The sequence below is a fragment of the Pan troglodytes genome, chromosome 11 (assembly GCF_028858775.2).
Source record: "Pan troglodytes isolate AG18354 chromosome 11, NHGRI_mPanTro3-v2.0_pri, whole genome shotgun sequence".
Lineage (NCBI taxonomy): Eukaryota > Metazoa > Chordata > Mammalia > Primates > Hominidae > Pan > Pan troglodytes.
The window spans coordinates 2,534,567-2,561,842 of NC_072409.2; the positions used below are offsets into that span (position 1 = coordinate 2,534,567).

Genomic DNA, 27,276 nt, shown 5'->3' on the forward strand with positions numbered 1-27,276 from the left:
CGAACTCCTGACCTCACGATCCGCCTGCCTTGGCCTCCCAAGGTGCTGGGATTACAGGCGTGAGCCACTACGCCTGGCTGGTTTCCACTTCTTTTTGCCGAGAGAGGGCTTTTACATTCTATACTTTGCTTCACAGGGGGAGCATATGTAATTACAAAAAAAAAAGTTTTTAAGCCAGGTGTGGTAATTTATACTTATAATTCTAGTGACTCGGAGGCAGAGGTGGGATGCTCACTTGAGGCCAGGTGTTTGAGATGGAGTCTGCCTGTGTTTCCCAGGCTGGTCTCCAACTCCTGGGCTCCAGTGATCCTCCTGCTTCAGCCTCGTGTGTAATTTTCTTTTTTCCTTTTTTTTTTTTTTTTTTTTTGTGGAGGACAGGGTCTCGCTCTGTCGGCCAGGCTGGAGTGCAGTGGTGTGACCTCGGCTCACTGCAGCCTCCGCCTGCCGGGCTCAAGTGATCTTCCCGCCTCAGCCTCCCGAGCAGTTGGGACTACAGGTGCACCACCACGCCTGGCTAACTTTTGTATTTTTTGTAGAGATGGGGGTTTTCTTTAAACAGTTTTTATTTTTGTAAAAATGGGGTCTGTTTGCCCAGGCTAGTTTCGAACTCCTGGGCTCAGGTGATCTGCCCGCCTCGGCCTCCCAAAGTGCTAGGATTACAGACATGAGGCACCGCACTTAGCCCTCCTGTGTAAAACTGTGTAAAAATTGAGACTCTATTTAAATTTACAGGTTGGAGAGATCGTAATTCAGATGACCGAAATACTTGCCTCAGCTCAGCTGAAGTGATTTACGTTGTTGGGGTCACAGCCTAGGTGTGAGATTCGCTGCTACCCAGTGTGGCTGTATCTTGTAAGAGACTGAGTGGGGAGGGGGTTTTGGTAGGACAGTGTGGGTCCCCCCAACACTTCTTCTAATCCAGCAGCATTTGCTTTGTTTCTTCTTTTGAATGTCTCCATGTACCTCTCCAGCTTAGTTTTCAGTTAATCAGACATGGTTCTTTCAATATGGATGTTTTAATCGGAAATCGCTTTTGGGGGTATGATGGTGAAAGTGGCTTCAATGTTTAACTTGTTAAAGGCTTGTTCATTAGGTTGCTAACTAAAGCCCATCCTCCATTTGTGTAAAGATTGAAAGCATTGAAAGCCTGCTGAAACTCCAGGGCTGGCTGCTGTCTTGTTTTGCATTAGCCTTTTGAGATTTTTGGTGTCCTGGGGCCACCAGTCTGCCATTGTAGTAAGTGGGTGGGCTCAGGAGAGCTTGCCCTTGGCGAGGCCTTGTGGCATATGGCTGTGCAGAAACACTTCCTTCAGTTTCGTTCGTCCCTGGGGCCACAGCCAAGAATTGTGGCCGCCTTGGGCTTTTATTTTTAGGTCCCCCTCCCTTTCTTTTGGTAACTCTCTTGTTTCATTGACAGTGTTTGCATTTTTTAAAGAAATAATGTATTGGACATGTTGAAAATTGTCCGCTTAAAAATGTCTATAAGAAGGTGCAGAACCTGACTAGTCATCACATTTTGTGGTGATGTTTGAGTGAAAGTTGTAATAAATTGGTGGAAAGTTGAGGGGGTGGCTGAAGTTCCCTTTATTTTACCGCATAGCACGCTGGACTAGAGCAGTGCAGTCCTGGCGTTGATCTCGGCCACTGTGCGTTTTGTACATGCCCTTAGGAAACTCAGAGGTATCTAGGCCTTGGTTTCAGGGGACAATGTGGAGAGCAAGCTTTTATTATCTCTCAAGGACAATGTTAAAAAACAACCCAGGGCAAGTACTAGCATGCACTCAATTCTTTGCAAGGATGTCGCGGTGTAGCTCAGTGGAAACCAGGTTTTCCTTTTGCTTGCAGAGCCAAGCTGCCCTGAACCCTAGGGCACTGGATGGGAGCTTAGGGTTCGCCAGTTCATCCCCTCTCCTTACCGACAGCACGTGGCCCTGTGCAGAAGCCACATGGCCTGCCCAGAGGCACACTGTTGGGAGGAATTGTCTGATCCCCTCCTCCTTTTTTTCTCTTGCTAGAGTAATTCGAACTACTGATTTGGAAACCATGTTATGGAATAAGAAATCAGTGTGAGGATGCTGTGGCCTGTGAAGCCTGGGTTTTAGTCCCCATCTCAGGGACCAGCAGTTTCATGATATAGGCAACAAGAAGAGTTTACACTCCGGTTTGCTAACTTGACATGATGAGCAAAATCCCTTTATAATCAATTCCAGAGGGTCGCCATATTGTTTCCTTGTAGTGACTTTTCGTTAAAATGAAATCTGTGCTCAGAGCCCCTTTCCACCTCCAGAACTTGCCCTCCTGTGTAAAACTGTGTAAAAATTGAGACTCTTTATTTAAATTTACAGGTGAAACCACTGCGCGTCTTCCTCCCTGTGTTGGCGGGAGGGCAACAGTGGTTGGAGTCTTGGTGTGAAGAGGCTGCTCTTGATGGCAGCACACTTGTAAGCACATTGCTACATTTCTGAAGGTGATGACTTGTTCAGATTATTGGTTTATGAGTTTAGATTGTATATTTAAATCGTCTTTGGTTGTTCTTGACAAGGGATTTGGGTGTTTCTGACATGGGGGTTACAGAGCATCTTCAAATGCTTCCTGAGCACCTGTTAGGTGGTACTAGATACTGTGGGGGTTGCTAGTTGGTCCAGCTAGCATGACCTTTCCTCTGCAGAGGTGTCCTGAGAACCACCTGCTGCCTAGTTATGTGTGCATCTCTGTGAGGCCAGGGATTATGGTTGTCCCACTTACTGCTGTGTCCACAGTACAGAGTGCTCAAATACTTGTTGAATGGTTAGCCCCTAAGAGCAGAGGGGAGGGCAGCTGGCTACAGCCCTGTGCAGAGGAGAGGTGTCTTCGGGTGTACTGAGTAGATTAACCTTGTTGAGGCGGAGGATTTGTGGACTGAAATAGTAAGTGATTAGTTTGGAAAATAGTCTGGGGCCAGATTGTTTATGGTGCTCAGGTTGGCTGGGGATTTCTTTGATGATGTGTGCCTGGGAGGGTTTTTAAGTAGGGGGATGTCGTGCTGAGAGAGCGAGCCTGGGAAGATGTTTTTAGCAGGTTTGAGTGGGTAGAGGCCATAGACAGGTGTTCTACCTGAGAGTTGATGTCGTTAGGCTGGAAATGCCAAAGACTTGCCTGTTCTTGTTTTTATTTTTTTGAGACAGGGTCTTGCTCTGTTGCCCAGGCTGGAGTACAGTGGCATGATCACAGCTTACTGCAGCCTTGACCTCCTTGAGCTCAAGTGATCCTCCCACCTCAGCCTCCCGAGTTGCTAGGATCACAGCTAGGACCACAGGCCTGCACCTCCTGGTCCGGTTAATTATTATTTTTTGTAGAGGTGGAGTTTTCCTGTGTTGCCCAGGCTTCTGAAACTCCTGGGCTCAAGCAGTGCTCCCACCCACCTTGGCCTCCCAAAGTGCTGGGATCACAGGTATGAGTGAGTGAGTTAGTCCACTGTGCCCAGATGGACTTGCCTGTCTGTCGGCAGAGGGAATAGGAAGGGTAGATAGAGCCAACAGATATACAAGCTGAATCTGTGGAGCTGGACTGATTGACAGTGGCTGTGGGAGGTGGCTAAGGGTGAGTACAGTCAGCTGAACTGCCATGGGGAGCCCAGACACAGGAACGCTGGTGCCCTTGACAGGAATATTTAGTCATTATTTCATAGCATTTTTCTACTTTCATAACTTTTCTTGTCACTACAGAAAAGATCTTTGAGGCCAGGCGTGGTGGCTCATGCCTGTAATCCCAGCACTTTGGGAGGTTGAGGTGGGCAGATCACCTGAGGTCGGGAGTTTGAGACCAGCCCGGCCAACATGGTGAAACCCCGTCTCTACTAAAAATACAAAATTAGCCGGGTGTGGTGGCATGCGCCTGTAATCCCAGCTACTCAGGAGGCTGAGGCAGACGAATCGCTTAAACCCAGGAGGCGGAGGCTGCGGTGAGCCGAGACTACGCCACTGCACTCCAGCCTGGGCAACAGAGTGAAACCCTGTCTCAAAAAAAAAGAAAGATCTTTGAGTTTTTTAAATTTCTGGCTTTCCTGAGCTCCCACCTAGTCCTCTCTTTCTTTTTTTTGAGACGGAATCTCGCTCTGTCGCCCAGGCTGGAGTGCAGTGGCATGATCTTGGCTCACTGCAAGCTCTGTCTCGTGGGTTCACACCATTCTCCTGCCTCGGCCTCCTGAGTAGCTGGGACTACAGGCGCCTGCCACAACGCCCGGCTAATTTTTTGTATTGTTTTAATAGAGACGGGGTTTCACCATGTTAGCCGGGATGGTCTCGATCTCCTGACCTCGTGATCTGCCCACCTCAGCCTCCCAAAGTGCTGGGATTACAGGCGTGAGCCACCGCGCCCGGCCCTCTTTTTCTTAGAGTGGTTTATTATTCCCCAGTCACTCACGTCCCATCACTTCAAACTCAACTAGTCAAAATTAAACTTATATCTGGGGGTGGAGTGTGGTGGCTGACACCTGAAATCTCAGCACTTTGGGAGGCTGAGGCGGGAGGATTGCTTGAGCCCAGGAGATTGAGACCAGCCTGGGCAACAGAGTGAGACTCTGTCTCTACAAAGAACATAAAAATTAGTTGGGCATGGTGGTGCACGCCTGTTGTCCCAGTTGCTTGGGAGGCTAAGGTGGGAAGATCAGTTGAGCCCAGGAGATTGAGCCTGCAGAGAGCCATAATTGTGACACTGCACTTCGGCTTGGGTAACAGAGCAAGATCCTGTCTCAAAAAAGGTTAAACTTACATGAGTTCAGTTGGGCATTACATTGTGAACTGTGGGGCCCTTCGTATCCTTTTCAGGCCTCCTGTAGCGATGGAAGTGTCTGCATATGCAGAGACCCATAATGACGGGCTTGAGGAGGCTGGCTCTCTAAAGGGCAGATGCTACTGGCAGAACAGGGGAGTAGAGGGAGGGAGACTCCCCTGAGGGAATCTGGAATGTTCCATTAGAGTGAAAACTGAGTTTGTAGTCTAGGTGTGTGAGAATCAGATGGAGGTAAGGGAACGAATTAAGAGAAGCAAAGACAATAGGGGGAAGTGGAGGGGAGTGCGTGATGTGCACACCGTGTGGGAAAGGCTGGTGGCCTCATGGGGGTAGTGGCTGCAGAGTTGGAAGGCGAAATTAGACTGGAAAAAGTGCTGAGGCCAGAGCGCGGAATGCTTTGAGTGGCTGATTCGTAGATTGGGGATTTGCTCTGTGGGAATTGGGGAACCACTGAAGGTTTCTGAGGAGGGGAGAGATGTATGAAATCTGAGCTTTTCGGAGAAGTCCCTGCTAGGATACAATGGTTAATGCCCATTGTAAGGTATAAAGTGAAGACTTTTGTTTTGGACTTGTTTTTTTTTTTTTTTTTTAATAGAGACAAGTTCTGTCAGGGATGGTCTCGAACTCCTGGGCTCAAGAGATCCTCCTGTCTCGGCCTCCCAAAGTTCTGGGATTACAGGTGTGAGCCACCGCGCCCGGCCATTTTGGACCTTTGAGAGAACCTCTTTTATCGAGGTGTGATTTACATCTGGTAAAGCACACATGTTTTAAGAGTGTAGTTTGAGGAATTTAAACCACTGTGACCACAACCACAATCAAGACAGAGCATTCTCATTACTTCCCGAGTTTCCTTTGTGCCCCTGCCCGGCAGGACCCACCCAGGGCTTCACTGCTCTGCTCTGTTATTGTAGATGAGTTTCCTCTGTGCATCTAATCTGACTTCTTTCACTTAGCGTAGTATTTTTGAAATTCATGTTGTGTAGATCTTTTTTGCTTAGTAATAATATTCCATGGTATGGCTAGCTCACGTTTTAGAACTCCATTCATCTGTTGGTGATTATCTGGGGGCATTTCCAGCTTTTGGCTATTATGAATAGAGCTTCTGTGAACATTCATCTATGTGGACAGATGTTTTCATTTATCTTAAACAGCTGTGCTTGGGATTACTGGGTGATAATAGGATACATATGTGTAACTTTGTAAGAAAGTGCCCAGTTGTTTTCCAAAGTGACATATTTATTTGGCCAGCAGCTTATGTGAATTCCAGTTGCTTTGCATCCTTGCCAACACTTGATGATGTCAGTCTTTTTGATTTTAGTTATGTAAGTAGGTGGGTTGTATCTCACCGTGGTTTTTGTATGCATTTCCCTGATGACTTATGATGAGCATTTTTATATGCTTATTGGTCATTCGAGTACCTTTTTCTATGAAGTATCTTAAAATCCTTGGCTAATGTAAAAAAATTAAATTTTAGTTTTGAGTTAATTGTGTATATATATATTTTTCTTTAAACAATTTTTATTTTTGTAGAAATGGGCTCTCACTGTGTTGCCCAGACTAGTTTGGAACTTCTGGACTCAAGTAATTCTTCCACCTCAGCCTCCCAAAGTGCTAGGATTACAGGCGGGAGCCACCACGCCTGGCCAGTTGGAGACAGTTGTATATTAACATGCATTTTAAAGAAATACTATACAGAGATCCTTGGTACCCTTTACTCAGTTTCCCTAATGATGACTTCTTCTAAAATTGTAGCATAATATTACACCAGGATATTGACCTTTATCTAATCCAGATACAGATCATTCCATCCCACGAGGACCTCTTCTGTTGCCCTTTTCTAGCCACACCTGTCTCCTTCCCATCTGCTTCCTTCGGGTTTATTTTGGTCTTCTTTTTCTAGTTTCTTGAGCTAGGAACTTGTATTAATGATTTGAGACCTTTCCTCTTTTCTGATGTAAGACTCTAGTGCTGTAAATTTCCCACTTAGTACTGCCACAGCTGCATCTCACATATATGTTGTATTTTCATTTTCATTCAGTTCTAGGTATTTTTTAAAAATTTCCTTTGATAACTACTTCTTTGACTCATTGTCTTAGTTCATTTGGGCTGCTATAACGAAATATAGTAGTCCCCTGTTATCAGTAACCTTTGGTCAACTGTGGCCTGAATATATTACATGGAAAATTTAGAAATAATTCATAAGTTTTAAATCGCATGCTGTTCTGAGTAGCATGATGAAGTCTCACGCCATCTTGCCTGGTACGTGACTTATCCCTTTGTCCAGCATGTCCACACTGTATATGCTGTCCTCGTAAGTCATTGATATCATCTGCTCCTGACATCCACCATGGACGTCGTCATGGCTTGATGACCCAGGATCTCCCCAAGCAGATAGTTCTCTGTCTGACCTATTGTCAGAAGGTTGGGAGTAGCCTAAAGCTAGGTCACTACTATGCCTAATGTCATTCAACTCACTTCATCTCATCATGTAGGCATTTTCTCATCTCACATCCTCATGAGAAGTGTGAGTATAGTACAGTAAGTTGTTTTGAGGGCCAGGCGTGGTGGTTCACACCCGTAATCCAAGCACTTTGGGAAGCTGAGGTAGGAGGATAGCTTGAGTCTAGGAGTTTGAGACCAGCCTGGGCAACATAGCAAGACCTAGGCTCCACATTAAAAAAAAGAATTAGCTGGGCGTGGTGGCTGTGTGCCTGTAGTCCCAGCTACTCAGGAGGCTGAGGTGGGAGGATCGTTTGAGTTGGGATTTGAGATTACAGTGAGCTGTAATTGTACCACTGCACTCCAGCCTGGGCAACAGAGTGAGACCGTGTCTCAAAAAAACTTTCATGTGTAGGAAAGTATAGTACTGAGCCCTATATGTATATATTTTGTTTCTGGAATCCTCTGAGGGTCTTGGAGCTTATCCCTTGGGGATAAGAGGGGACTGCTGTACTTTTGAGTAATTTATAAATGACAGAAATTGATTGTTCATGGTTCTGGAGGCTAGGAAGTCCAAGATTAAGGTGCCAACAGATTTGGTGTCTGGTGAGGGCCTGTTCCTCATGGATGGCACCTTCTGGGTGTCCTTATATGGCAGAAGAGGACAGGCTCCCTCAAGCCTCCTTAGTCTCATTCATGAGGGTAGGGCCCTTGTGACCTATTCACCCCCGAAAGGCCCCACCTCTCACCACTGCCACATTGGGGATTAGGTTGCCGTGTGAATTTTGCAGGGGCAGAAAACACTCAGACCACAGCACTCCTCAATGATTTCAAACTTTTAATTTTCAAGTGTTCAGAGATTTTCCTGTTTTGTCTTATGTATTTCCCATATAATTTCGTTAAGATAACCTAGTTTGATTTCTTTTATACTTGTTAAGGTTTGTCTTGTGGCCTAGGATATGGTCTCTTTTAGTGAATGTTTCATGGGCATTTGGAAAAAAATGAGTATTCTGCTGTTACCTGGTGGAGTGTTCTATCAGTTGTATTCTGCTAGTTGGTTGTGTTCTGATTTATATCTTTGTTGATTTTATGTCTAGTAATTCTGTCTAGGGGGTGTTGAAGTCCCTAGCTATACTTGTAGATTTGTCTGTTCCTCTTTTTAGCTGTGTCAACTTTTTTCATGTACTTTGAGGCTTTATAGTTTGGTGCGTGGACTTTCAGGATTTTTAGGTCTTTCTGGTAGATTGATCCTTTTATCATTATGTAATGTCCCTTTTTGCCTCTCGTAATTTTTCTACTTTATTAATGTAGTTCTGCTTTTTTTAAAAAAGTGTTTGAATGGCGTATCTTTTTTCCCTCCTTTTAGTTTTTAACCTACTTAAGTTGTTGAATTTGAAGTGTATTTCTTGTAAAGAGCATGTAATGATGTTATGTTTTTTAATCTACCCTCTACCAGTCTGTCTTTTGATTGGTGTATTTAGAGTGTTTACATTTACTAATAACATTATATTGTTAACAATTACTATTGATAACGTTAGGACTTGAGTCTGACATTTTATAGTTTGTTTTCTGTTTGTTTCCTCTGTTTCTTGTTCCTGTTTCTCTTCTCTTGACTTCTTATTGCTTAATTGACCATTTTTTAGGATTTTCTCTAGATTTATTTATATTGTTTTTGGGTGTATCGCTGTATAATTTCTTAGTGACTGCTCTGGGTATTACGGTATACTTATGTGACTTACAACAGTTTACTGATATCCTTATTTTACTGTTTTCAGTGAAATGTGGAAACCTTTTTTCCATTTAGCCGCCCTTGCTCTCTCCACTTTTAAATACCACTGTCTTGACCATCTGACAGTGTTAAAATTTTTGTCATCGTATGTAATTTAAAAAACTCGTGAGGGTAGTCTGTTGTATTTACTCATTACTTATGTCTCTGCATTTTTTCTTCCTGGTCCTCCAAGATTCCTTATTTTCTTGCTCTTTGGACAGCTTCCTTTAGCCATTCTTTAAGGTTTGACAGATTGTTTTATTTTCCTTCACCAGAAAACATCTTTATTTCCTCTTCATTTTTTTAAGGATAGTCTTGCTGGATATGGAATTTGTGGTTGATTGACAGTTCTTTTCCTTCAGCACTTGAAAACTGTGCCACTTCCATCTGGCCTCCATAGCTTCAGATGAGAAGTCCTTGGAGCTGGTGTTCCCTTGTATGTATCGTACCATTACCCTTTGGCTGCTTCAAAATATTTTGTCTTTAGTTTTAGAAGTTTAGTCATGATGTGTCCTGGTGTGGATTTCGTTAGGTTTATCTTTTTTGGAGTTCACTCAGTTTCTTAAAACATTTCATTCATTCCTGTCATTCAACATGTTTGGGAAGATTTTCTCTCTTTCTGTTGCTGTTTCTCCTCTTTGATCTGGGCTCCGGTGATAGAACCCTTGTATTCTCCCGCAGGTCTTGGAGGCTCTGTTCTTCTTTTCTCCATTGCAGTTTCTGCCTGTTGTTCAGATTGGGTAGATTCTCTTGATCTGACCTCAAGGTCAATGATTCTGTCTTCTGTCATCTCAACTATTGCTGAGCCCATCCAGTGAGTTTTAAAATGTCTGTTACTATATTTTCCAGTTCTTCATTTGGCTCTCATTACCAGAATTTTCTAATTTTGTTTCAGGAGAATTTGTGATTACTTGGGAGTGATTTCATGCCAGTTGCTTTAAAATCCTTGTCAGATAGTTCCAACATTTGATTTATCATGGTGTTTGTGCCAGTTCATCGTCCTCTGATTAAAGTCATTTCTGTTGGCTTCCTGATCATTTTGTCTATTTTGTTAGGAAACTCTGGGTACTGGTTTTATTTTAGCAGTAGTCACCTTGTTCAGGTTTAGCATGCAGGCCTGTCCTACTTTTGTGACTGTGGTTCTGGTGATAGTCTGACCTTCCTAGCCTTTGTGGTGCTGTTTCGGTTGCTTGACTTAGCCTCTCCCCTGGGGCTTCCATGGGTCCCCGCTGATGTTGCTCGAGGGCAGCAGGAGCTCCTTAGGCTGGGCAGCATGCTGCCTCTGGATGGACATGGGAGTCTCTGCGCACAGGACCAAGAGCTTCCCAGGCTGGGTGTTTGTTTTACACCCCTGCCTCTGAGGGGTGGAACATTTCAGCATCACCGTCAGGTGCGTGGAGTGTGGCTCCTGTGCCGGTGTCCGCCCCTCCCCTCGGATGGCTTCCCTCAGTGGGGAGAGGAGTCCCGTGACCAGTGGGGAAGGAGAGTGCCTCCTAGGCCAGGTGCTGGTGATGGTGGTCCCACTTGCTGGATTCCCTTGGTGCAGGGTGTGTCTAGTTTGTGGGAGGGGTGTCTCAGGTCTGCCTGATGGGGAAGGAGAGTGCTTCTGGGCTGAGGGATCTCTTGCTGATGTCCCTACCTGCTGATTGTTAGTAGGGCTTGGGCTCGCCTGGTGTGGTAGGTGGAACTCCTACTCAATCCAGGGCAGAATAAGTGTACCTGGGTTGCCTCTGTTGCTAGGCAGGGAGTCAGGAAGCATCAGGCCTGTGTCACCTCCTGTTGGGTGGGGGGTCGTAAGAACACCCTGTTGCTGTGTTGGTCCTCCAGTCCTGAGGCCCTAAGCCAGTTTGCCTTCCTCTTCCACCTTTCAGAGTCCTCCTTTGTCTCTAGGGTTCTCTCCAGGGTTTATGGTTGTGCTTAGAGGAGAGGAACAGGGAGAGACAAGTGTGTGCCATTTTGTCCTGGCCAGAAATTCCTTCTGGCTGCTTGAAAAATCTTCTCTTTGTCTTTGGATTTCGTCAGTATTACTGTGAGTTCTTTGGTCTGTAGATGTCTTTTTTTGAATCCTGCTGGCATTTTGTAGTGCTTCTTGAGACTATGGTTTCATGAGCTTCGCAAGTATTGGAAGATTCTCATCCATTATATGTTTACTGTTTCTGCCCCATTTTTTCTTCTCCTTCCTGGGCCTCCAGTTACATGTCAGTGGCACAGTGTATGTTATTTCTGTCTCATTGTTCTTCACTCAGGATGCTTTAATTCTCTTATCTGTATCTAATCTATTCATCAGCCCATTGTATAAAGTTAAATTTAGTTACTATGTTTTTCTGTTCTACAACCTTTCTTTTGTTTTGTTTTCCTTTTCTTCTTTCTTTTCCTCTTTTTTCCTTTCTCCTTTCCTTCTCTTTTCTTTCTTCCTGCCTTTCCTGCCTTTTCTTTTCTTTCTTCTTTTTTCCTTTCTCCTTTTTTTCCTTCTCTTTTCTTTCTTCCTGCCTTTCCTGCCTTTTTTCTTTTTTTCTTTTCTTTCTTTCTTTCATCTCTCTCCTTCTCGTCTCTCTTCTCTTCTCCTTTTCTTCTTTCACTGTCCTCCTCTCCTCTTCTCTCTTCTCTTCTTTTCTTCTTTCAACAGGATCTCATTCTGTCTCCCAGGCTGGAGTGCAGTGGTGCATTCATGGCTCACTGTAGCCTTGAACTCCTGGGCTCAAGTGATCCTCCAGCTGCAGCTTCTTGAGGAGCGGGGACTACAGGCAGGTTCTACTTTGCCCGCCTAATTTTTAAAACTTTTTGTAGAGATAGGGTCTCATCATGTTGCCTAGGCTGGTCTCAAACTGCTGAACTCAAATGATCCTCCTACCTTGGCCTCTCAAAGTGTTGAGATTATAGATGTGAGCCACTGTGCCCAGCCTATAATTTCTGATTAGTTCTTTTTTTTTTTTTTTTTTTTTTTTGAGACAGTCTTGCTCTGTTGCCCAGGCTGGAGTGCAATGTTGTGATCTTGGATTACTGCAACCTCTGCTTCCTGGGTTCAAGAGATTCTCCTGCCTCAGCCTCCCGAATAGCTGGGATTACAGGCGCATGCCACCATGCCTGGCTAATTTTTGTGTTTTTAGTAGAGACGGGGTTTCACCACGTTGGCCAGGATGGTCTCGAACTCCTGACCTCGTGATCCACCCGCCTTGGCCTCCCAAAGTGCTGGGATTACAGGCATGAGCCACTGCACCTGGCCATGATTTGTTGTTTTTTGAAAAAATTTATTTATAGAGATGGGATCTTGCTATGTTGCCCAGGCTGGTCTCCTGGGCTCAAGTGATGCACTGCACCTGCCTTAGCTTTCCAAAGTGCTGGGATTCCAGGTGTGAGCCACCACACCCAGCCTATTTTGTTCTTTTTCTAATCTATCAAGTTCTTTCTTCTTCTTCTTTTGATTTTTTGTAATTTCCACTTTTCTGTCCAAAATTTTAATCGTGTCTTTTTTGTTGCTATTGTTTGAAGCATGGTAACTGAAAGTCTGTGGCTGGTACCTCAAGTTGTGGGGTCCTGCGGGCCTGTTTCGTCACCTTTGGTCTTCAGCAGTTTATTATGAACCATGTCTGCACACGGTTTTCTTTGAGTTTATTCTGTTTGGGGTTTTCTAGGCTTCCTGAGCCTGTAAATTGGTGTCTTTCACCAGATTTGGGGAGATTTGGGCCATATTTATTCATATACTTTTTTGCATCAACCTTTTCTCTACCGACACAGTGTTGGAACTTTTGACATCGTCTCATACTTCAAGACTTGCCATTTTATCCCATCAGTTTCTTCTCTCTGTTCTTCAGATTGGATTCTTTCTGTTGATCTATTTTCATATTCACTGACTCCTCTGTTGTTGCCATTCTGTTGAGCGCATCCAGTGAATTTTATGTTGCCATTGTACTTTTTAGTCCTGAAATTTTCGTTCTAGTTTTTAATTTCTCTGCTGAGATCTCTATTTTTTCATATATTTTAAGAGAGTGTAGCTTTACCTCATGGAACTTATAATAGCTGTTTTAGAGTCTTTGATAACTAACATCTGGGTCATTTTGGGGTTGGCCTCTGTTGGTTGTCTCTTCCTTTGAAAATTGGTCACATTTTCCTGGTTCTTTGTTGAATAATTATGGATTGGGCTCTGTGAACATTGGGCTCTGTGAACATCATGCTGTGAGACTGGTTTCTGGGTCCTGTTAAAGTCCTTTGGATAATGTTGATTTTGTTTTGCAGCTGGGTTGCAATAAACCCCATTGGGTTCAGCCCAGGAGTCCGTTTTGCTGTCATGGGTGGTGGCTGCAGTGTTGGTTCAGCTTTCACAGCTTTTGCCTGTGGCCCCGGGCCTGCCCAAGGCACACACAGCTCAGGAGTAAGCCCAGATCGTGCAGGCTCATACACGTCTCTGGGGATCCCTCTCCAGCTCTCCTTTTGTGAATTCCTTCCACACTTTCTGGCTCCGAGGAACCTTCTTCCTCAGCCTCTGCCTAGAAAGATGGGCTTTCCTCCTTCCTTACCCCGTGCCTAGGCTTCCCTGTTTCTGCTGCTCATGCTGCCACTGCACAGCTCTGTGACTGCAGCCAGCTGGGTCAGGCTGGGAGAGAAAAGTGGGAGCCCTCAGGATTCCCCCTCCAGCTTGTAGGGGCCCCTTTTCCTCGTCCTCTGGCCAGAGAAAGACAGGGTTTCTCTCTGAGCCTGGCTGTCTGGGGCTGCCCTCAGGTCCAGCCAGGGCAGAAAAGAGAAAACGAACCTGAGGAGTCCCCTGTTTTGGGTTCCTTCTTCAGGATGGACCCTCCTCCCCAGTGTGCCTGCTGCAGCTTACTTTCCAGAGTCCTTAGGTAGGTGTTTGTCTTTTGTCCAGAGTTTTTAGCTGTCGTCAGCGGGAGAGAGGGGCTGTCTTGGACTGTCTTCATCTTGGCAGGCTTCAGGAGTCTGGGAGCTTGCTTCTGTTACTGTTTCTGCTGGCTTTTGCTCATGATGTCTTGTCATTTTGCTTAACTGACCATTGTATGTGAAAGATTTTGGAAACAGTCTGAGGCCTAAGATATAATCTTTTCCCAGGGGGAGTTTCCGTTGGCTTCCAGCGGTCCCTTGGAGACAGGAACAGATCTGGTCACCCCGGGCGAGGCCCTGGTGGAGGTGCCTCAGAGCCGTTCTCTAGTCCCCTGAGGCTGGGGTGCTTCACGTTTGCTCCTGCTCCTGGGTGCAGCCCTTCAGGTTACCCACCCAGAGTATGTGGTAGGCGTCATTGGGCAGGCCCTGGAGTCCAGATTTTGTCCTTAGAAAGGTGCGGTGCCAGAAACACAGCCTGCCGTCTTTACCACCTCTCCTGGCACGGACAGCTCCTCCCAGGCGCCCTCAGGGGGAAACCGCGGTCCACGAAGAGGGACGGGTTCTCTGGATTGCGTCTTCTGCCTGAACTTGGCCTGGTGATTCCTCACCACGCGGTTGGCCGGCCAGAGCCTCCCGCAGGTGTGAATTGTGTGTGTGGAGCCTCTGTGGCTGTGAGTTGTGTGTGTATAGCCTCCTGCAGGTGTGGATTGTGTGTGCGGAGGCTCTGTGGGTGTAAGCTGTATGTGTGTGGAGCATTCCACGGGTGTGAGTTGTACATGCGGAGCCTCCATGGGTGTGGGTTGGGCATGCGGAGCCTCTGCGGGTGTGAGCTGTGTGCACTGTCCTACTGTGTCTGCCACGGGGGCTTACTGGCCTAGCGCAGGGTCCACCGTGCCTGGAAGGAGGCTCCCTCCCATCCCACCCCGAGGGGCCTCCCATGCTCCTTTGCCCACCTTTGCTCCATGCCTCCTTTCCAGGCTCAGGCTGTGCAGTTTGTGTTTCGGTTGCAGTGGTTGTGGCCCTTGGGGGCCTCGAGATTTCTTCGTGAGCTCGGGGGAGTGAGCTACGGGTGGGAGCTTACGGGGAGAGGACCTGGTGCCAGCACCTTTCCTGCTGGGTTTCTGAGGTGTGAATGAGGGTGGCCGGCCGGGCCTCAGGTGCAGAGCCTCTGGCCTTAGAGTTTGTGCTCCACTCTTACCATCCCATGCCCTCCCACGGCCTCTCAGAAGAGCTCAGGGGAAGGAGGAGGAGGGGCTATGAGGGTTGCCCCTTAGTGTCTGCCTCCTGGCCCAGTGGGGTCTCTGTCACTGCGCTCATGAGATGGCCCAGGGCAGCTGCTAGCAGGCGGGCTCTGCAGCCCCTCCAGCCTCTCCTCACCAGCACGTGGCCTCTGCTCCGGGCTTGGTCTTTTCTCCACACTGGGGCTTCTCTTTGCTGGGAGTTCTCTGAGTTTCTGTGAGAGTTTTTGTTTCGTTCGGGCTTCTGCCTGTGCTTCTTGGAGCATTGTTCCATGGTCACTTTGAATTCCTTGTCAGACAGTCCCAACCTTGGGACATTGCCTTTTCTCCTGGAGGTTGCAGGTTTTCCTGTGGGTCTTTCTTTTTTGTTAAGGAGCTTTGGGTTGTGTGTTGGGCATTTGGAATATTGTATTTGGAGGCCATGGGTCCTGTTGGAGGCCTGAGGTGTTGGTTTTGGTTTGTTCTAGCAGGTAGTCCACCCAGTTACGTCGAGACTGCAGGCCCTGACCTGCTCCTGGGGGCTACATACAGTTGAGCGTAGGTTTCATTTTTGGTCTTCGTCCTGCCGCTCTGGCTGGGCTGCGGGCCGTGGCCCTCAGAGTGGCTGCTGTGCCACTGTAGTTGCTTCAGGAGTGGCCAGGATGTGACACAGATTTAGAGGGTCTCCCTGTCCAGCCCCCTCTTCTCTGGGATCCTCTCCCCTCTCTGAAGGTTCCTGAGGGTCTCCCTTCCTGGCCTTCTGGCTGGAAGCCAAGTCTGCACCTGAGCCTGGTGTGGCATGTCCGGGCCAGCGCCCTGTGGGGTGTGTGCTTGTCTGTGCACCTGGCGCTCCGCTGTCAAGGTGCAGTTTGTTACTGGTTGTCCCTGGGTGGGGGTCGGGTGGTCTTGGCCCTGTGGGGAGCATTACATCAGCTTTTCTTACCCTTGTGTCTGGCCTCTCCAGGATGGAGCTGGGGCGTGGACTACTGGTCGCTCTTACCTTGAGTTGGAATTATTTCCGTTGACTCCTTATATCCAAACAGGAAGAGTATCCACGTTTTCCAGGTGGAGACACAGCCACCTTTGGGGCCTCTGCGGAGGTGACTTTCTCAGTGTCAAATGCAGATAGCCAGGCCGCCCACGGGGACATTCTGGGAGAGCTGGTCTCAGCTCCCAGGTGGCTCAGACAAGCAACAGAGCAGAGACTCACTGTCCTGCATGTCTCTGGGCTGTGCCTGGCACTGCAGTGGCCTGGTCTTTTTTCCTGGGGCTGAGTTGGAGGCTACGGGAGTAGCTGGCTTTAGGTTGGGCAGTGGCCACAGTTGTGGCACCTGCCAGAGGGGTCTTTGCCGTGTGCTGCCGTGGAAGAGCTGGCGGTTGGTGTGGACACCTCCTCCCGAGCCCCGTGCAGGTGCCGCGGGAGGGCTGCAGTCGACAGATGGCCACTTCCTGACCTGCCTTTTCATCCTCATTGCAGTAATAGCGACGGAAGGAATAACAGCTGAGACTCCCGTGTGCATCCACAGAGCTTATGCTCAGCTGGCGCAGGGCAGGAGATAGACCCTTTCGTTGTTCGGAACGGACAGGTAGGGGGCCAGGGTTCAGAGGGATCCAGTAAGAGGCCAAGCTGGTACTCTGGGCCAGGTGGCTGTGCTGGGCCCTGCCCTTGGGAGACCCCAGCGCTCCAACTCCTGCTCTCCGTCAGTTGCCACCCCTCTGAGTTCCTCCTGCACTTAATGTTGACCTCACTTCCACTGCAGACTGGTTAGAGTCTTCTGACCCCTTCCCAGGGCCTTTCTGTGTGGCTCCCGCCGAGGCCTGCCCCACAGCAGTCCAGCAGCCACTGGGAATGCGTTGCTCATGGGTACTGACGTAGCAGTCCGAGGAGTGACAGTGCTGCCACCCTGACAGTGCCGTTGCCGACTCTGTCTCCAGTCTCCATGGGCCCCTGCCCTGCCCGTGTCCTTGTTTGACTTTCACTCTGCCCCCTGTAGCCGCACTTCTCCCCACTTCCTCCAGGCTGGGCCCTCCCACTCAGCAGATGCCCTGCCTCCTGCTTAACGTAGTAAGACAAACTGCAGGTGCTGATGGGCCGCCCACCCCTTCCCTGCGTCTGTACCCTGACCCAGTGAAAGACACTGCTCTACCTGGGCCCTGCATCCCTCCCCTCCGCCTCCCGAGGGGCCTCCTTTCTCAGGAGCAGTCTCCTCCTCTTCAGCCTCTCCCATTGATTGGGTTTTCTTTCATCAACGTTTCTCCAATCCTTAAAGCAGACACATCTTTTTTGGCCACACTTTCCCCTCAGAGCAGAGGCACAGTTCCCGCTGTTCTCACTTCCTTCCTTCTGTGCCTGCGGCTGTCTATTCACCAGTTCTCAGAATGCTCTTCCCGAGGCTGCCAGCTGAGTCCGGCGGGCTCTGTGGTCTTCATGCATGCATCCTTCTCAGCCTTCCTTGGTGCACACTGCCCCTTCAAAACCTCCTCTGGCCTTGGCAGCACCATGTTCTGGCCCCGCCCCGTTCTCTGTTCACTTGTCCGTTTCTTTGGCTTCTCTCCCGACGTCTGTCCCGTGGGCTTGGTGTCCTCAGGTTGCCTTGACCAGCTTCTCCCGCTGCGCCCGGCTCTCACTGGATGACTCGTCCCCCTGGGCATCGATGGCTGTGTATATGTAATGGGTTCCAAAGCACGTCTCCAGCTGGTCCCTTTACTCTTGCTCTTCCAGTCTCTACACCTCTCCATTGCAAAGCTCCCCTTGGGTCCCACAGGCTCATCTCTCCTGTCCCCGACTGCCCTCCTCCTCCACACTACTGGTTTCCTGTCTTAGGAAAAGGGACCGTCCTGCTCCAGGCTGGCAGGAATTATAAGTTTGGTGTTTTTGTCGTACTGCATCAGGCACAGGCCTGCTGCTCACACCTCCTGGGCAGTGGTGCCCCTTCCCGGGGCTGCCTGCCTGTGTCAGCCTCCATTGTCTCTCCTGGCGATGACCACAGCAGCCTCTTGGGTCCACGCTCATTCTCCACTCTTGTTTACGGGGAGCTCCAGCAGATGGGATCTCCTCGTCCTCTGGCTTGTCTGACCCCCTTACTTGATGTGGTCTCATTGCATTCCTTGTGTGCCCGCCTAAGCCTGTCTCGCTCTGCTGACAGATCCCGCAGGGCCCAGGTCCTCCTAGCGCAGGCACGCACAAGAGCCTGGTGAGCTAATGAATGAAACATCCAGTTTGCCTCTTCCGCGCAATTCTGAACTGCTGTCACTTGCTAAAATTCTCTTAACAGGGTCATTTTCATGTTTTCCTCTCGCTCCTACCCACCCCCCTACTGGCTGCTTCCTTCCCTAAGAAACTTCTCCATCTGCACATCCCACTGCCCCACTGCCCCACTCCTCAGTGCGGAACTGGTGTCTCCTGCACCCCAGTCCCTCAGCACTCATCCTGTGTGACACCCTCCACATTGCGTGGAAATTACCTGTTGACTTTTCAGTTGTCTTACGAGGCTCAGCCTGAGAACAGTGACTTTATCTCTTCCTGTTTGACTCCCTGGCATTTTTGTACATTTTCTGGCTCACATGGGTACTTAATAATTGTCGAATGAATGTGTATTAATTCTAACAGTCTTACTGGTTTGTAGAAAAAACAACAAGAAACTATTAGAAATACATTGAAGGCATCACAAAGTTTTTTTTTTTTTTTAAGTAGGTATTGATTTTGATAGAACGTTAAACGTTCTAGAACTCTGCACATCCAGCTCTCGCAGTAGTTGCTTTCACTGAAGCCGGTTACTCATGGACAAGTGCAGTGTCTGAGGGCAGAACTGCCACAGCAGGGCCATGGAGGAGTGTGGCCACTGTCACCCAGTTGGGGGTCTGGCCAGGGTCTTCCTTAGGTCGGATGGAAAGGAGTAACATACAGTTAGGAGGGCTTCACCGCAGTCTGAAGCTTGTATCTTTAGTAAGTGTGTCATTTTCCTTTAACTCTCATTTTCCTGCATCTGAAATTTATGTGAATTAGTTGTGTTATGCATATTCATATATGATTCAAAAAGGTGATTGTATGAATCATTTTATATTGATTAATTTTAAAAGTGGGTCACCCTATGGCAAACGTTTCTACTTGGTAGATTGTAAAAGAGAAACTTAAATCAGAGCCATGGTTGCTTTTTCCCGTCTGGCCAGGTTTCTGCATCTGTGAGGTAGGCTCTGCCATTCTCCCTGGGGCTCACCCTGCTTCCATCTAATGCCAGCCCTCCACTTACGTGCCTGTCCCGTCTCCCACTCTGCACAGAGCCGTCACTCTGAGGGGTCCCCCGGGGCCTTTCTCCTCAGCTGTGCCAGTTTCTGCTCTCCTAGGGGGACTGCATCACAGTTGTCTAAGTGGGAGGAGAGGGTGGCTTGGACCAGGCCGGTTAGGCTCGAGGTGCCCCCAGACATCTACATGGAGATGTCAGATAGGCAGTTCAGGGAAGTGATCAGGGCCAGAAATGTACATTTGGGGATGACTGTGTGTCTGTGGTATTTCTAGCCATGAGACTGAATTAGGTCATTAGGGAGGAGTGAGATAGGAAGTGCCCCTTCCAATATTTGGAGATATGAGGGGCAGCTGGCCTAGGAGATGGGGATGGAGCAGGCAGCGAGATGGGAGGAAGAGGCCAGGTACCCTGAAAGGAGAAAGGCAGCTCCCTCCAAGAGCCCTGACTAGGGCTGCTGGTGTGGTCAGTTGAATAAGAGGAAGGCTGAGAGTGACTGTCGCATCTTTCCCCGCAGCCGGTGTGAACTGCTGCAAACGTTTTCAGGTTATGGGATCCCTTGCTCAGTGCCCTCCCCTGACTTCCCTCCACGGCCCATGGGTGGAGGGAACTTGGACAAACATGGGCCCACAGGCCGCCTGTTTGTCCCTGGCCACCTTGCTCTTGTTTCCTGGGACGTCTCACTCCGGCGTGTGCGGGGTGGCTCTGTGCTCACCTCTGCAGGTCAGCTTTCCTTGAGCAGTTTGTAAGGACAGCAGAAGTCTTCCCGTTGTGCTTGGCATTGGGGCCTGTTCCTTGTGTTACTGCTGTGCTCTGTTGTATTTCAAAAGTTCCAATGATTTCAGATTAGGGGGCTACTTGATGTGGTCAGCGAGTATAGGATTTGAGTCTGTTAACATCCACTAAGCCAGCCTTCCATAGCTGGAGCCCTGGCTGCCCCTGGGTTGCCGTGGTGACCTAATCATTGTGTACAACAGTGCTTAAAACAAAAATGCTGTGTAAACGGTGACTGCTGCCGTTTAGAAGTAAACCAGCTATGAGGTGCTCAAATTGTGGGGAAATGACCAGACTCCATGGGACCATAATGAAGTGACTCAGGGCTCAGGAAAATAGTGAAGGAAGCCAGAAGAGATGGCAGCAGAGAGAGAGGGGTGCTGTGGGGAACCATCGCCACAGCTGGTTCTTCCCCTGGGGAAGAGCTTAGGAGAGCTTGGCTCGAAACACAAGACAGGTTTGTTAGTGTCCCCATGAACGTCTCTAGTGTTACTGGTTGTCTGAACGCTAGGAGTCAGTGGGGTTTCTTCATGAGCTGTTCTGTGGAGATGGTAGTCCTTTCTAAACTCTGTGGAGGTGGGAGTGTCTGCACCTCCTAGCAGAGTGTTGGGCACGGGGCACATTAAAGACCTGGGGGTCACGTGTTTCCGAAATGTGTCTGACTGCAGACATCCCTCGTCCTCCGTCTTTAGTGAGACAGCCGTTGATGTCTTGTGAGACAGTGTGAGGGGCATAGTGTCAGGGCTAGAAAAGTGGGTGAGGCCAGCCGTGACACATTCGGTGTCCTGTGTGTATGCTGCTCCTGTGCTGTTTGTGTGGGAGGCAGCGTATGTTGCAGCCGGAAGTATACAGTAGGCTCTCTGGATCAGATTGTGTGGGTTCAGGCTGGTCTCTGCCTCCTGTGGCCTTGAGCACTTACTTTCTCTGTGCCTCAATTTCTCATTTGTAATGTGCAGATGGTAGTCCTCATTTGAGGGAACTGCAGTGGCAAGATTAAGTAGCATGGTTCATGTCAAGAGTTTGATGCTGCCTGGTCCAAAAATGGATAAAGGCTGATTGCTGCTGCTGCTGCTGTGTCGTCATGGTTACAGTGGCACCACGCCTGCCTGGCTCCCTCTTCTGTAAAGACCATGGGTGTTCATCCTCTGTTATCACTTCCGATTTTCATGTCAGAAAGAGGATGCTGGGCTCCCTCCCCGGGCTGATGCCGGCCCTGCCCACATGCCGTCTCCGCTGGTGTCACCAGGCACTACATGGTCCTAGCCTGTGCTGGTTTCCCCTCAGCCCCAGTAACACCCTCAGGGCTCCCATGTCTACCTTCTTACTGCTGTTAAGTTAGGACTGCTGTTAAGTCATCCTTTGAGGTCACGATGGAGGTCACGAAATGATTTCAGTTGTCTGTGTTCACAGAGTAGTCTGAGATGCTACAGTTAGTTGCCTTTGTAAGTACAGAAGACAGTAGAATTATTGAAAAGCCTAGAGCCTTTTCACGTTGTTAGTTGCTCATTTAATCAATCAATCAATTAATTATTTTTTTGACACTTGGTCTCCCTGTGTTGCCCAGGCTGGAGTACAGTGGCACAGTCATAGTTCACTGCAGCCTTGAACTCCTTCCTTTGGGTCTTGTGTGTGGCACTCACCTGGTCATCCCCTCCCTGTCTTAGATAACATCCCTGAGGACCTCAGAGACCCTTTCTACGTTGACCAGTATGAGCAGGAGCACATTAAGCCGCCTGTTATCAAGCTTCTCCTGTCCAGCGAGCTGTACTGCCGTGTCTGCAGCCTCATCCTGAAAGGGGACCAGGTGGCCGCCTTACAGGGACACCAGTCTGTCATCCAGGCCCTGTCCCGGAAAGGGATCTATGTGATGGAGAGTGATGACACCCCCGTGACAGAGTCCGACCTCAGTCGCGCACCCATAAAAATGGTGAGTGGTCTGCGGTGGCCGCCCCCAGGGGCCATCCTCTGGAGCCGTGGGCTCTCGTGTGGCGCACCTGGTGCATGGATGGTGTGAACACGGTGTGTGGCGAGGTGGTGGAGACCCGTGCTTTTGCACACTGGCGTTCCTTAGGAAACTGCATATCTTTTAAAGCACATGACTGTTGTGGAGAATGGGGAAAAGAGAGCTTTCATTGAGCTCTTTTTCTCATTGGGAATGCTCTGTGAATGCTGAGATTGGAGTGAGGCCTGTTAATAAAAATACTTGAGGCAGACTTTTTACAGATGAGAAATGTAATTGTTGCACCCATTCTGTTAGGTTGTTTCATGCATACTTTGTGCTAAAATAACTCAGTCTGCCTTTTTCTCCCCCAAGTATCCCACCCCCATCTTTCTCTGAAGCCTTGCTACTAGTGTGCCTTTTCCAGAGCGTTCTGGGTCAGGGCCATTCTCGGTGCCTCCTGCACTGCCTTTGTTTGGTTGCTCCCATGGCGTTCCCGGTGAGACTGCGGGTGCCGTGCGGTGGCTGAAGAGAGTGTCACTCCTGTCGAATGAGGAAGCTGCACTAAGGCGTGGTGCAGCTGTAGCAGGTAGAGCTCTGGACTAGGAGCCAGAGCCCTCTGGTGGGCAGTTGGCCTGGGGCAGGTCTCCTGTCTGCCTTCCCACAACCACGACCTGGGAGCTGCACCGCCTTTCCTGGGAGTCCCACAGGGCTGTTGAGGAGATAAGAAATGACAGTGTGAGACAGTGCACTATGGGCCACAGGGCTGGCCTGCCTGCCTGAGAACGGACTCCTGGTTCCAGACGGTCTTGAGGCTTGACCAGAAATGCCAGCCTTGAAATAGTGATGGTAAGGGGGAGGCAGGTCTCAAATCTGAGTATCTCTTCAGACAGAAAGGGCGAGGGATGAAGAAATTAGGCCAGAATTCTGAGTATGAGCAGGTTCCCTGCATCAGAACCTGGTAAGCGGGGTGGGTTTGAGGGATTATAGCTGCTGCCTCTGCCCCTAGAGTGCCCACATGGCGATGGTGGATGCCCTGATGATGGCCTACACTGTGGAGATGATCAGCATCGAGAAGGTGGTGGCCAGTGTCAAGCGCTTCTCAACGTTCAGTGCCTCGAAAGAACTTCCGTACGACCTCGAGGATGCCATGGTGTTCTGGATCAACAAGGTGAGTGTCCTGCCTAGATGTGGTGTGTGACTCTGCTTCTGTGGCCGGTCTCCTTTTCACTTGAGAGCAGCACACTTTGTCTGTCATGCTGAGACCCAGCCCTTCATTTGGGACCAGTCATATTTTGTGTCCAGAAATGTGTCTGCTGTAGTTAAAAAGAAGCAAAGCAAGCAGGCGTTTCTCCCGCAGGCTGAGAGTAGAGGGTGATGAATTTATATCTGAAAATGCAGCACATGTCGGTACTTTGAGTGCCTTTAAATTTTTTTTTTTTTGAGACATGGTCTCACTCTGTCCCCCAGGCTGGAGTACAGTGGCACGATCATGGCTTACTGCAGCCTTGACCTCCCAGGCTCCAAGTGATCCTCCTGCCTCAGCCTCCTGAGTAGCTGGGATCACAGGCACGTGCTACTATGCTTGGCTAATTTATTTTTTTATTTTTTTAAATTTTTAGTAGAGAGGGAGTCTCACTGTGTTGCCCAGGCTGGTCTCGAACTCCTGGGCCCAAACAGTCCTCCCTCCTTGACCTCCTGAAGTGCTGGGATTACAGGAATGAGCCACCACACCTGGCCAGTGAATAATTTCTTTTTATTTTCATAGTATGCACCTATATGCAATAAAGGAGTTTATCAAAATGCCTTCAGAAGGCATTTTGATTATTAAGGAAAAAAAAATGGCATTTTCCCAAATGCTATTTTCTCCTTTTACATTTAGAAGCTCATAGTGTAATTTTAAATACAATATATGTAAAGAATGTTTACTTTTAGTAGTGTCTAATGATTTATAAGGTTACCTTACCGGAGCCTTTGGTTAGTAAGCATCCTGATATGCAAAAAGGTGTTTAAGTTTGCGCATTAACACAGCAAAGGAACTAGAAGGTTGTGTGGCCCCATGTGAGGCTGTATTAGTGCGCCTGAATAAGAGGCTCACGCAGGATGGTTCTGGAGTTACTGATAGTTAGCTTGCACATGCAGAGCCAGGCCGGTGCTCCATCTGCTGGCTCCCTGGAAGGCCCCTCCGTCGCTGTGACAGGCGGGTCTTTGTCAGGAGTTGGCAGACGTTTGTGTTTTGACTTTTTCTAAGACAGTTGCCCTGCTCTTGAGCTGTTTTCCTACCCAAGCTTGGGGTTGGTGAACCAGGTGGATGGGCAGACTCCTTACATTTCCTTATTCTGCGGTGAGGTAGGGACAGAAAGCCACAGGGTTTTCTAGGACTCAGTGGAGCCTCCGGGCCCTAGTTCAGATTTGGGTGCCAGCCAGTAGCATCTGTGCCCCACTCTGCCTCTACCCATGAGGACGCCTCTTGGTGGCGAGCGCCATGTCTCACTCATCCCTGGCTCTCACCTGGCAGCGTGCATGTGGGAAGTGCTTGCAAGAATTCTGTGGAAAATGGTGTTCAGGCCTAGTTCACATTTCCAGAGGAGCCTGAGCTTCGGGGACGCTCCTGTAATGCTAGTGGAAGCTTCCTGTGATCAAAAGTCAAATTTTAGCTTTTCTTTAATATCTTTTATTGATTTTTCCTCGTATTAGAAATGACATAGTTATAGAAAATGTAGAAACTATGGATGAACAAAAAGAATAAAATGTAAATTACCCATAATCTTATCACCTATGAAAATGGTTAACATTTTGGTAAAAATTCTGATAGTTTTTCTTGATTTGTATGTGTTATATAGGCCTACAACACAGTGGGGAGCCTACTGTGCTTTCTGTTGTAAGCCACGTTTCTGCTTGGTACGGTACTGTGCAGTGAGCTCCTGCTCATTGGCCAGATATCTGATTTCAGCCGTTCCAGTGACTCCCCTGTGGCCCTTCTGTGATCACAGTGTTGCTGGAGGTCAAGTTGTCTCCTCTCCATCTGTGCAGTGGTCTCTGTCCAGCCACGATGATTTCCCTCAGGCCACGTTCCTGCGAGGGGAATGGTTGTTCATATTTAAGGAGTTTGTTTTTGTTTGCTTGTTTTTTTTTGGCCAAATCTGATCCTAAAGATTGTAACATTTTCCTTTCTATTAGTTTGTGTAGGTGTCTTTTCCCATGTCTTCCCATATCTTGGGCATTATTAAAAATTACTTGCCCATTTGAAAGGTGAAAAATAGTGTCTTTTTCTATGGTAAAGACATTGAAAAACTTAATTCTGGGTAAAATTGCAGATTCTGGGTAAGAGCATCTGTCTCTTACTCTCCTCTGGTGAATCACTTGTTTGTTACCTTTGCCCGTATTTTTTTGGGCAGGAGGGTATGTTTCTTTTTCCCCTGCTTGGTCACGTTTCTCATTTGCTGTGCATTTGTAAGTGACTTTTCAGGCTTTTGCTGGCCTCTGTGTTTCTGTGGACTTGGCAGATAAATAGAAGGTGGTCTCCTTGTAACCAGAGACGTCATTTTCCTTCCATGCTATTCTCGTTTCTACCTCTGTATTTTAAAGAAATACATTGTATTTCCGGCTCCTGACTCCTCATTTGTGGACATGATCTACTGAGGTAGGATTGTGACAAATGGCAATTACAGTGATTACAGTTTCCATGGCCCTCCACTCCCCTCCTCCTCATTCCCCTGCGGTTGCATTGACAGCTTTGGACACATTCACAGTCAGACTTGATGTTGCTGTGGTCAGGTGCCCATTTTCACAGCTCATGTTCCTTTCCTTGTATTATGCTTTGTTTTTCCTGGAGTTAATACTTGGTTTAGTTTTCATGACCTGTTCTTTTTTCTCATGCATTATTTACATTTGTATTCAGTGTTTTCCATATTTTACTGTTTTCTTGCCATTTCCATATGAATTTAAGTTCCTTACGTTAGTGGTTTCTCCTTATGTGACTTTCTCCCGGGTGCGAGTCCTCACTGCAGGATGCGATACCGGCTGAATGCTTCCAAAGCACCTTTTGCAGTGTGAATGCCCGGGTGTGTAGGAAGTGCGAGTTCCCCGAGCAAACTCTCTCACCCGCGCTGTGTTCCTAGGTCCTCTCTGGTGTGGGTTCTCAGATGCTTCACTGGCTTCGAGCTGTGCCCCAAAGCTTTCACTCTACAGGTGGGGTTTCTCCCCATTGGAAATTGCTGCATGTTTAATAAGCTTAGGGCTGTTGGTACGATTTCCATAAGGGTGAGTTTTTTCTCCAGCATCAATTCTTTGATGCATAAGGTCTGAATTCCCTTTGGGCATAGATACCATGTTTCCAAGATGCCTGCTGTGCGCGGGTGCATTTGAGTGCAGATTTCAGCTTCTCACACCCACACCTGGGTCACTCCCTCCTTGGGTTTGGCTCTGTGTTGTCCTCTGCAGCATCTGTGGGGGAATGGCCACGTTCTGAGTCTCTCCTCCTCTGTGGCATCCCTCTGGGACTCTGTCCTGCCCCTGCCTGCATGGTTGCTGCCCCAGCCACCTGCATGTCTGCCATCCTGGACTTTCCTCCCTTCACCTCTGCTCCAGGCCGCTCACCTGCCTCCTTCTGGCCGGGGTCCCTACCTGGGTGCAGGAGCCTCCCTGCCGTCTGAGGAAAGGCTAATGCTGTGCATTTCCGGGACCATTTCTGAGACAGCTTCTGAAGGGGCCTTCCTCCACCTTTCCCTGGTGATTGTGTAACTAGATGGAAGCGCTTTCCCCAGCTTGAGGGGGTTGCCCAGCTGTCTTCTCTCTTCCAGGCTGAGGAATCTGCTGCCATGGGGGTTCCCCATCCTGTATGTGACCCGGATGACCTCACTCAGGTTTTCCTCCTTCCTGGGTGCTCTGAAGTTTCACCATGAATCACCTTGCAGGGGCTCTTTTTATTTTTTATTGATGCCCACCCAGTTGTTGTTGTCTCTTTCTCTCTTTTTGTTTTTTGGAGACAGAGTCTCGTTTTGTGGCCCAGGCTGGAGTGCAGTTGTGTCATTGCGGCTCACTGCAGCCTGACCTCCCAGGCTCAAGCAATTATCCCTCCCCAGCCTCCTGAGTAGCTGGGACTACAGGCATGCACCACCGTGCCTGGCTGATTAAAAAAAATTTTTTTTAATTAGAGATGGGGTCTTGCTATATTGCCCAGGCTAGTTTTGAATTACTGGGCTCAAGCAATTCTCCTGCCTTGGCCTCCCAAAATGGTGGGATTACAGATGTGAGCCACCACTCCTGGCCTGTTTTTTTCTTTCTTTTTTTTTTTTT

At 48.4% G+C, this 27,276-nt stretch overlaps 1 protein-coding gene across 11 annotated transcripts in view; it reads left to right on the forward strand.

Moving 5' to 3' along the window:
- The window catches only part of CAMSAP1 (calmodulin regulated spectrin associated protein 1), a 104,168-nt gene that overhangs the window by 2,672 nt on the left and 74,220 nt on the right, over positions 1–27,276 (forward strand). For 9 of the 11 annotated variants that reach the window (XR_010148546.1, XR_010148547.1, XM_009457687.5 and 6 more), the window contains 2 exons: positions 21,704–21,966; positions 22,988–23,149. Coding sequence is in view for 7 of the 11 variants with exons in the window: in XM_009457687.5 (XP_009455962.1) it covers positions 21,704–21,966; positions 22,988–23,149 (425 nt within the window). In the remaining 4 variants the exon portion in view is untranslated. The other 2 variants (XM_024345976.3, XM_063787414.1) reach the window with 1 other exon arrangement.